Here is an 11,340-nt window from a genome sequence, read left to right on the forward strand (position 1 = left end):
ATTTGAAAATGTGTCAGATTACAATTGAGTGCATCACATAATCAGTTCACAGTTCCACATGTCCAAAAGGAGTAGGAAGAAGCAAAGTTTATTAAATCCTACCCCTCCATCTGGTACTTTTACAATCAGTAACTGTTACATTTGTTCACTTCCTGCTTTCCTAATATAGTTTAAATTTTTATTTTTATGTATTTTTAATTTTTTGTCACATACCAATGTAGGAGGTGATATGACCATACAATGACATAATGGGTACCATAGTAACTGTCAGTGATATATGTATAGCACATCATGACTGGTTCAAAAAAGTCTTACACTTTTGATCAGCTCTTTTAACTGACCTTAAAATTGATGTCAGCAGTGTTATTGAATTCACCTATTCAGTGTGATCATTGACACAGACATGCCTCAATGTCTGTGTCCATAACAACTCTTTCCAATGTGCAACACTTGCACCATAACAGTTAGTGTGCCTCATTAAGGAGTTTCTTTGCCTCTCTCCTCCCCTAGGCAACATGGATAGACACCACTATGAAACCTTTGAGAAGTTCTCCAACAACACTTTCCTATTGCACCTCGACAACGGACGAGCGTGAGTATCTGTAGCTTGTGTGTGTGTATACGTACATATGTGTGTGTATGTGTGGTGCTTTTGTATGTGAGTTTTTTTTCCTCATTACTGTGTGTTTTCGCTGCAGATTTGGACGTCACTCCAAGGACGAGCCCTCGATCCTCGTACCATTGGAGCAGTGTTGCAGGTACAGCTTGCAATAAATTGTTGATTTTTTTTTCACCTCTGCTAATGTGAGACTCTTAGATGAAGCTATATTACGTGGTGTCTTTGAACACAACCCCTCATTGCTCATAATAACACGGTTAAAGTGTGATAACATGTTCTGATACTATATATTAAAGAGAAAATAGATGTGATTTAAAATTAAAATAGTTAAAATAGATCAAATCAAACCTCGTCATTTATCTTTCTGTTAATAAAAATGAAAATGGGCATATTTTAGACATAGTTGTTAAATGTTGATTAATCATGATTAATCTTTTAAAAAAACTGATTAATCAAATTAAACGTTTTCATCATTTGACAGCCCTCGGTCATAAAGGTGACCGAGTGGTTAGCATGTAGGCCACACAGTCAGACCTGGGTTCGATTCTTTGTGTGGAGTTTGCATGTTCTCCCTGTGCATGCATGGGTTTTCTCCGGGTACTCCGGTTTCCTCCCACATTCCAAAAACATGCTAGGTTAATTGGCGACTCCAAATTGTCCATAGGTATGAATGTGAGTGTGAATATGTGCCCTGTGATTGGCTGCGATTGGTTGTTGACGAGTTCAGGGTGTAGAAAAGGGACGAATTAGGAGGCTTACTACAGAGGCAAATGGACATTTGAGCGCACACAGCATGAGATTATACACCAATAAAAAAATGCACAGATCTATATTAAACCCTATATTAAACCCTTAAACTCTAGGCATTCATGCACAGCATTAACATTTGTGACCAAGGAGGGGAGAAAGGAAGAATAGAAAATACACGTCTGTGTGTTCAGCATCAGAGAAACTCATCTTTAGATAGTCTGTGCATCCCTTCAACAAACAAATGACTCTGAAAACACGCTAATTAGTCACAGCATCACGAAAAAACACATCAAAAAACACACAAAACAACACAATTTGCACACTATAAATGACCTTGAAAATCTTCATGATTAAACACTTCATCATTAAACTTACTTTTTTAAGTACTTTTTTAATCTAATACTCACACAACAGTGAACAACTTGTTTCCAATAAATGTCCCTGTTCTCTCTGCGGTTTAGTTAAATAAACCCGCTTGCCAAAGTTACACCATTTAACAATGTTTTTTTCTTTCTAGACTCCGTCGTTCCACCTGGCTACGCTTGCGCCTCCTGTCTTTGCCACAGTACCGCCTCAGCGATGTCATGCGGGCCTCGCTCTCCCACGACCCCCTGCATGTTGTTGCCCCGCTGCTTTCTGAGCCCCACTTGGCTGCTCTGGATCGGCGCTTGAAAACCGTGCTGGAGACCGTCAGTCAATGCGTGAAGCAACAAAGCGAGGAGAACGGTGATGGGGTCTTCTACGACGACCTTGACCTCCTCAAGGACATGTAAACGCCCACTACGTTGAGCAGTCCCATCCTATATGATATGTAAGTCATTATAATCACCTATTGAGGCATTGGTTGTATTTCACGTTTACACTTATGAACATAAGTAATGGGACAGCAGGCCTTCAAAAGACCTATATGTTGAATATTTGGTAATGTAAGCAGAAATGGAGTCTGGATGCCTCATTATAAGGTCGTATAACCCAGTGATTTTCAACAACTGTGTGCTGTGAGAAATCGTCAGGTGTGCCGTGAGGAATTATTCAATATCACTTTTTTAATTAACATGTATTAATAATTTTCTGCAAATATTATGTCATTGTCGCGTGTCATTGGTGTAAAGACTGGCAGAGCAATGCAATATTCGTTCGTGTGGCAACACGTAGCTGATTGCCTCGTTCCTCTAATAGACTTAGTGATGCACGTGAGACGTAGTGGTGACATTTTGTAATATTGTTGTTTAAATTTGTATGCGGATCAAGGAAAAAGCTGAAAGAAGCAAATAATGTTGGTTATTGGTGTGCCGCAAAATTTTTCCAACGTAAAAAACGTGCCGTGGCTCAAAAAAGGTTGAAAAACACTGGTATAACCACATGACTACTCCCAGCCAATCAGTGAGAAAGGCTAATAATGATAATGGAAAAAAACAAATTATAGCATCATTTTAAGTTTTTTCATCATTCTAAAAAGTCACAATTATTTGGACTTTATGTATTTTAATTGAGTGTCCTTCAAGGCCTTTTTGTGTGTGCAAATGCATATTAAAGCCAGAACTAATGAGTGTACGTCGTTGGCCGTCTGGCTGTCCTCAGCCTCCTTTCCTTTCAACCTTCCCAATCAATAATTCACCTCACAGCCCCTATCGATTGCAACTGCTCTCTTTTCTCCTTGCCCTCCACCACTCGCACGCTCCTTCCATGTACTGAACCTCTACTCACAAGAGGACCTGCTAAAGGACAGGGGGGGGGGAGAAAAAAGGGGATAAAGAGGCCTCACTGTGTCAGACACGGGTTTTCTTGTAATTGAAGTAAAGGTCATCACTTGAGGACACCCCGAGAAACTTCACTTCACAAGTTTGAATGGGAATACGGACTCCTTTTCCCTGTTCTCTCCTTGGTGTTCTTTCTTCAAGCTTTTCTTTTTGACGTTCCCATTTGCATCCCCATCGGGCACCATGGCAGGAACCAGTAGTGACCAGTTGCACAGATCCACCTTATCTGTCTATTCTGTGAGTAGCAACATTCTACGGCGTCTCCTTCACAATGTGAGTATATTTATGCATGCTTGTGTATTTACTGCAGAACCTGATGGAGCACTTCAACCCCGGCCTCCAAAAGCTTGTTGCTCTGGGAAACGGCTACGTCAAAGCTTTCCAAGGTAATGGACTCTTAAGTACATGCACGATGTGTAAGTGAATGAATACATTTGGAGAAAAAATATATCGTAATGAATGTTATTTTCTGTTTTTTGTTATGACATATTAGTGGCCACTGATTAGTATTTAATGTATACATTTACAAATACAGTTTGGTCCATAAGTGTTTAAGCTTTAAGTGAAGAAGTTTCTCATTAATGCATTAATTTACCAGTGGATCAGAAGCATGTAGACAAAACAATAAATCAATATTAAATACATTCATTCATTTTTTACCACTTATCCTCACGAGGGTCGAGAGTGTGCTGGAGCCTATCCCAGCTGTCTTCGGGCTAGAGGCGGTGTACACCCTGGACTGGTCGCCAGCCAATCACAGGCCACATATAGACAAACACCTGTACAATGGAGTTAATATTTGTAAATCAAAATAAATAAATGATACATTATAACGTTCAGAATAACTCAATAATAAGCAATGAAAATGTTCACAGTTGCCAGAAACATTGTTTTATGATTAGTGCCGACAGACTATATAATAATAATACTTCAGTCTTTAATGTGGGATTATTACATCATTTAGTCATTATAATGCATGTATTTTGTTGATTATGCCATCTATTAGTAATGACATGTAATTGTAAAGGTTGCCATATTTTTGTGAAATCTCTTCAAGTAAAGCTAAAAGTGTATTTCATTACATATTTGGGCAAGTGGTATTAAATTATTGTAGTAAATGTCTTTTGTTGTAGTTGGGTTGTGTGCAGGGGCGTCACTCGGTTCTGAGGACAGGGTGGTCTTAGCCCCCTGGAGATGCACAGAATATGAATGAATGTAGTAGACATTCAAAAAAATTCAAAAGACAAATAACGAACAAGAACCAGGATATAACTTTCCCACTTTTGGACAGATTTAGTAGAGATACTCAATTGTTTTTGGCCACCATTAAATTTAATTTAAGTACACACAATCTACACTGCAAAACCGCTGCTCAAGCTTTGCAGCCATTCTGTCCAGTGGACAGTAATCAATTATACAATAATCATTATTATATTATTAGTTAGCCTATTATTATTACTATCATCATTATTCTTCTTTTGATTATTCCTACTACTACTAGTAGTAGGCTAGTAGTAGTAGTCGTAGGCTTGTATTTGCCTGCTTATTGGCTTGCTTATTAGCCTGCCTTTGCCCTATTATATGAGATTTGTCAGAGATTTTCTTTGTGAAAAAAAATCAATAAAAATTACCAAATTATTTTGGGGGGCTGAAGTCCCCCTAAAATAGGCCTAATGACGCCACTGGTTGTGTGTACTGTATGTACCATACTTCTTATATACTGTATGCATTGACTTCCTGGCAACTTTTGGTGATATTTGGTTTGTTTACAGCATTAGCGGGGTGCAGTGAGGCCTACTTCAGTGCTGTAGCCAAGATGGGTGACCAAGCGCTTCACACGCTATCATCTCGCTCTCTTGGTAAGTTATTGATTTATAACGTACATCAGCAAAAATCTGAAAAAGATGTGTGTTGCTTGTCAATATTGCAAACCCACTTCAGACCTGTAGTACCTCTTTTTCCACTAGTGTCACTTTCATTCACTCTGACCGCTGGGACTTTGTTGTGTTCAATTCCATGTGTTTTGTAAGGCACACAATTGTGCTTCTTGTTGGTGGAGAGAACTTGAGAAGGTCGTAGCACCGCAGTTTGACGAGTGGTCATATAGAGTGACACTCTAAATTATTGATTGGGTGTTGGGACCTTTATCAGACTTGCTCAATCCGTCATTCACAAACCATGCATGACTATACTGTATGCCACCTGCAAAGTGGTTTAAATGTTATCCATTTTTACCAATTAAAAAAAAAATCTATATCTATAATTTGTTAATTTACATTGGATTAGCAGTTGTGGCAAATATATACTGACATAAAATCCAAGAAACTATCAAAACGTCTATAGTCAAACACACTTTGTTTAAATGTTTAACTGATGTCTTCATGTTCTTTTCTAAACCGACTCAACAGCGCTTATGCTGGTTGCAACTAAGTACTGCATCCGTTTGCTTCAATACATGATTAGCAAACAATTACATTTAAGCAATTATTAACAACAAGTTAATGTAAATGTGTTGTTTTGATGTTTGAAAAAATCTATATCTATTATTTGTTAATTTCCATTGGATTAGCAGTTGTGGCAAAGATATACTGACATAAAATCCAAGAAACTATCAAAACGTCTATAGTCAAACACACTTTGTTTAAATGTTTAACGAATGTCTTCATGTTGTTTTCTAGACCGACTCAACAGCGCCTTTGCTGGTTGCAACTAAGTACTGCATCCTGTTTGCTTCAATACATGATTAGCAAACAATTACATTTAAACAATTATTAACAAAAAGTTAATGTAAATGTGTTGTTTTGATGTTTTGCATTGTTTAACTTATTTATATGAGACAATCAAGCACATAAGACTTGCTTTACAGCTTTTTTATGACAATTTTTTTAATGTTGTAACATTAAAAGCTGTTTTTTTAGGGGAAGTTCTCATCCAGATATCTGAGACGCAAAGAAGACTCACTGCTGAGATGGAGGGAGTGGTCAGTACACACTACTACACTGCACAAAATGCTTACATAGTTCCTATTTGGATTATATTTGGATATATTGATGTATTTACACTATCCCTGGTGCAGTTTCGATGGTTCCAGGTGGAGGTGTTACAAGCCATGGAGAAGAACGTCAAGTTGGATGAGGAGTATATCGATGTGAGGCACAAAAATACTTTTTAGCTCAACTGAAAATGTGTTTTGACGAGGGTTAAGAAGTCGCTTTGTGTTGCTTGCAGGGAAGCCGGCGAGTGTACGAACTGGAGGTGAGGAACCAAGCGGAGGCTTTGGAGAAACAGCTAAGACGAGGAGCCTACAGGGACTCCCTGGTCAGCAAAACAAACCCGTTCACATTGTCATGCATCAGGTTTGGACGCTACTCACAACACGATGTGTTTGTGTGTTGTTAGGAGAGCAGTGACTACATGCAGTACTTGAGGCAGAGCCAGCAGGAGATCCTGAAGGAGGAGGAAAGGAGGTATCGTTTCCTGGCAGAGAAACACTGTGGTCTCACTCAGTCGTTGCTCTTCTTGGTTAACAAGGTATACAAGCACAACTCTCTCTTGCTCATTAGGAATTTAATCGAATGTATCTCAAGAAGCCATTCGTCAAAGTCACCAACAAGCGAAGGCCATTGCATAAATAAGTGAAATGCCGCCGGCCTTTTTTAATTATCTGCTGATGTTATTGCTGCCTGATCCAGGTCACCGTTTAATGAGGTGATCACCTTCTTCATCTGTATTCAGACAGTCATGTCACTTCAGCAAAAAGCAGATGGATGGAAGGAGAAAGTCAATGAGACCAGAGGGTCTGGATCCCGAACCCCTACTAATTTGGACCAAGAGGCACAGGTACTACTTATTAAACTTATTAATTATGCTCAGCATAATGCGGTAGGTTCACTCTCTCTGCCCTCTCTTGCTTTATATCATCTATACCAGTGGTTCTCAAGCAGCGACCCAAATTGCAGACATTTTTGAACTCAAACTTCTCAGATAATTTTTTTTACATAATAAATTACTCTGTTAAAGGGACTATAAGTCACACTTTTGTCATGGTTTGGCTGGTCCTGCGACTTATACACTGGAGCGAAGTGTAAATATATGCCCCCCCCACACTCACGGCCACAAGAGGGCAGTCTTGGCTTGTGTATCAGTATCTGCTACTCTTAAAGTCACCCATAAACATGACATACAAGCATAGCAAGGGAATAATAATACTATTACTACTACTACTACTAATACTAATACTACTAGTACTAATACTACTGCTACTACTACTACTACTACTACTACTACTACTACTACTACTACTACTACTACTACTACTACTACTACTAATAATAATAATAATAATAATAAATAAAAATTGGGGCTGCACGGCGGTCAAGTGGTTAGCACGCAGACGTCACAGCTAGGAGGACAACACCTCACAGGAGACCAGGGTTCAATTCCACCCTTGGGTCATCACTGTGTGGAGTTTGCATGTTCTCCCCGTGCATGCGTGGGTTTTCTCCGGGTACTCCGGTTTCCTCCCACATTCCAAAAACATGCTAGGTTAATTGGCCACTCCAAATTGTCCATAGGTATGAATGTGAGTGTGAATGGTTGTTTGTCTATATGTGCCCTGTGATTGGCTGGCGCCCAGTCCAGGGTCTACCCTGCCTCTCGTTGGAAGACAGCTGGGATAGGCTCCAGCACCCCCGCGACCCTTTTGAAATATATATGCGGACAAAAGAGGTGTCATCTTTGAATACGCTATATGCCAAACTGTGTGACATCACCATATCTTGTCTCAGCAGCTGCGAGGCTCTGTGAGCTCCCTACTACAGACGGTAGCCAGAGATGATGACATGTCCTGGGCCAGGCGGGAGCAACAGGCACTGGGGAAAGTTCCCTCGAGAGGTGGGCGTTCACTTTTTGACCGTGGTCTGCAGTTGATTGGTAGCATATTCATGGTGGAATCGTAATGTTTTAGTGTGGGTTGCTGGTACTCTAACCCATGGGCTGTACTCTGAATGTTCTGAACTCCTGTTTCCAGGCAGACTTATCTTTGATGCAGCTTCAGTGCAGTTTATTTTTGACATCACTATTATTACTCAACCTTAAAATCTCATTGATGTCAGAGAGGCAGAGCAGTGTCCATTGTGACTAGGATTTATGTTATGAACATGACTATTTCTGCTTCTATGTCTATATACAAGTATATATTAAATGTTGTACCCCCAACCAACCAACACTACTGTATATCACATGACAGCAGCTGGTGCTGTGTGAGCCCTTTCAGGTATGGAATACACCAAATATGTCTATTGCTGACACAGGAGGTACACTGCTGCCTCCTGCTGGTCAAACAAGATGACAACATGTCTGAAGAAGGTCTATCTCCTCTACTCAGTTGTAATAATCTCTGTTTTTGCACCATCCACCAGCTCCATCGCCCCTCCCCAGCCGTTCTCGCTCCGGGTCTGTGGGAGAGTCTCTGGGTCTGGGTGGCGGCAGACCCATGAGGGCCTTGGTGTCTCATCCCTCCTCATCTAACCCAAAGTTGCTGCCTTTCAACAAGGGGGAGATGATCACTGTGCTGATACAGGAGCCACGCAACGGTTGGCTGTACGGCCGCACCGACAGCAGCCTGCGGTACGTTCCCTGACTGCAACGGAACTGTTGAGATAGTTTCATTTGTCTGATGTGTTTTATTCCTTTGCTTTCCCACAGGCAGGGCTGGTTCCCTGCTGCTTACGTGGGCTCCATTGATGATTTAAACACAAGCAGGTGACATTATTGTGCATCATTATATTCTCTAGTACCACCTTGATGTGCATATTTGTATCCACTGACACCTCCTTTCACTCCTCAGTGGCACTTCTCTGAGAAGTAGCAGCATGAACAACTTGCTGGACCCTGGGGACACACACAGCGACCAATCAGAGAGCAGGAGCTACGGTGATGTTGCACCACCGGCCACACCTAACCGCAGAGCATCTGTGGATATCCGGTCGGTCTCTCCCATCCCAGAGAAGAAGGCGGAACCTGCGATGACAGAGGTGAAAACTTCGACGACGGAGGCAAAATCTCCTCCTCCACCACCTCCTCCTCCGCCACCTCCTCCTCCGAAAAGTCTCAGTCTCCAAAGGGGGTCTGCTGATCTGCGACCGCTTTCTTCCACCCCTGAGAGGAAGAGTGAGGGTGACGCACAGGTGCTAAATGACACTGAAATCAACAATGTTCAAATATCTCTTCAATATAATATCTGTATAATTCCAATCATTCTTACAGGGTTTATCACCCAATGGCCCACCCGAGAATCCTCTTTTTCCAAGGTAGCTCTTGTTTCATTCACTTTGCCTTATCATTGAATTAATCATCATTTTACAAGCATATTGTTGCCAATTATCTGTTTTTCTATGTTGTGTGGATGCAGTGCAAAATCATTAACAAAAGACATGACTGAAAATAAGCGGTGAAAAATCAAACAGACACGGTCCCAAATCCTATAGAAAATGTTCCAAGCACACTGTTATACGTGCTGGAAATGACATTTAGCGCCCTCCACGGGTTGTGCTCAAAACGCTTATGAAGACATGCTTGCATTCATTTTACACAGGCAATTTACGGTGCATCATAATTTACGGTGTTGAACATATGTCCACGTCCATTAGGACCATGTAGCTCTTCACGAGCTACGAAAATATTGCAGGAGGTTATTCCTCAATATAACAGTGTAACTCACTGTGTCATCTTACAAAGAACACAAATCATCACACAGTAACTTAACACTCAAAAAAACTTTAATAAACTTTAAAAAACTAATAAAAAACAACAGCTATTTTAACTTTAAACATCCCATAACGCATTTCTTGCCAGCAAAGCATTTCACTGGTTATTTCGCTGAAATGATGTCAGCCTCCCTCTGGGCTACTCTGGTGGACAGAAGCAGCATTGCAGCACCTTGGTAGCAATAACCTGGGAAAAATGCCTTATGGGGTGAAGTTAAAATAGCTGTTGTTTTTTTTTTATTTTAAACTTGTCTGGGTAGTTGCCTTGTCTATTTCTTACCAAGCTTTTGGGTGTTAAGTTACTGTGTGATGATTTTAGCATTCTGACAAACTGTTATATAAAATAATGACCCCATGCAATTTCTAATGGGTTGACAAGCTTGTCATAAGTTCACTTATCGATTGTGATTGGCTCCTGCCTAAGAAAGAGCTAACGGCACATTATTTAAATGATTAGTAGTAGTTCTGAAGTAAAGTAGATGTCATGAGATTAGAAAATAGCCGTACTGTATTAGCTGCACTGCTGAATAAACCGCATGGTTCAAAGTTTAAGAAAAAGTAGTGGCTTATACATCGGAAAATTACAGTAACGTCTAAGAAACACTACACCCGAAACCAATTAGTCCCAATTGTGCTTCGGTGGACATTTTCCTTGATGGCGGCCATGTTTTTCAAACAATGTTGCTCAAATTTAACTCACATGTGCTAGTAAGTCCCCTAAAAGTGCGTACCAAAGTTTGTAGTGATTCAGTCAAACACCCCAAAGTTCGATAAGGTCTTTGACACAAACATATGGAGTTTATTAAGATGCCACCATGTGGTATATTTGCCAGTAGGTGTGCATGTTTGGACACATTTTCACCACTTTGTGTGCAACGGTCCAGGAGGAGAAGAGTTAGCTTGCACAAACACACACTGTTTGTATAGTTTTGTCTATATAGTGTGTATAAATCCTTCATGTGTTTATATTTCTGATGCATCTGCTTGTGTCTGTGTGGCACAAAACGTACCTTTGAGTTGACGCACACCCCCCCTGTGTATAGTGTTACATTTCCACACCAAAAGGCTTTCAAGGGATTGTGTGACATTTTCCTTCACTCTCTCATTTCAGAGGCACAAACCCGTTTGCCACTGTGAAGCTTCGCCCTACAAAGACCAATGACAGGTCGGCCCCTCGGATCCACTGAAGCACAATGCTGGATCCCAGGGTTTGTAAGTGAGGCAACATTATCAGGGGAAAAAAAAACTGTGAACGTTGACACATGGAGGACAATTTAGTGGAATATCAACATTGTATTTCTATTTTAGCAGCAGCTTGTAGGCCCAGATTTTTGTCATCCACAGTGTTTCAGACATTTGTCATTTCAGGAGTGATAGTGTATTGTAATATTTAAAGGCTTTGTTTTGAATGTGACTAAAAAGTAAAAAAAAAAACCACCAAAAA

At 40.5% G+C, this 11,340-nt stretch overlaps 2 protein-coding genes across 2 annotated transcripts in view; both read left to right on the forward strand.

Annotated features, from left to right (window-relative positions):
• Nucleotides 1-2,295, forward strand: part of LOC131138586 (extracellular serine/threonine protein kinase FAM20C-like) — a 39,246-nt gene extending 36,951 nt beyond the window's left edge. Inside the window, exons 8-10 of the mRNA XM_058087632.2 lie at nt 511-592; nt 699-758; nt 1,887-2,295. Of these exons, the coding sequence (XP_057943615.2) occupies nt 511-592; nt 699-758; nt 1,887-2,142 (398 nt within the window). The 3' untranslated portion in view covers nt 2,143-2,295. The remainder of the gene's footprint in view (nt 1-510; nt 593-698; nt 759-1,886) is intronic.
• Nucleotides 2,296-3,266: 971 nt separating this feature from the next.
• baiap2l2b (BAR/IMD domain containing adaptor protein 2 like 2b) lies at nt 3,267-11,264 on the forward strand. Its single transcript, XM_058087165.2, has 14 exons — nt 3,267-3,366; nt 3,440-3,515; nt 4,902-4,988; nt 6,048-6,109; nt 6,206-6,277; nt 6,358-6,447; nt 6,529-6,660; nt 6,865-6,969; nt 7,920-8,022; nt 8,550-8,757; nt 8,836-8,892; nt 8,978-9,317; nt 9,397-9,440; nt 11,008-11,264. Exons 1-14 carry the CDS (start codon nt 3,313-3,315, stop codon nt 11,081-11,083), a joined length of 1,506 nt encoding a protein of 501 aa, XP_057943148.2. The 5' UTR covers nt 3,267-3,312; the 3' UTR covers nt 11,084-11,264.
• The last annotated feature ends 76 nt before the right edge of the window (nt 11,265-11,340 follow it).

The sequence above is a fragment of the Doryrhamphus excisus genome, linkage group LG9 (assembly GCF_037039965.1).
Source record: "Doryrhamphus excisus strain RoL-2023G ecotype Guam linkage group LG9, RoL_Dexc_Guam_v1.1, whole genome shotgun sequence".
Taxonomy (NCBI): domain Eukaryota; kingdom Metazoa; phylum Chordata; class Actinopteri; order Syngnathiformes; family Syngnathidae; genus Doryrhamphus; species Doryrhamphus excisus.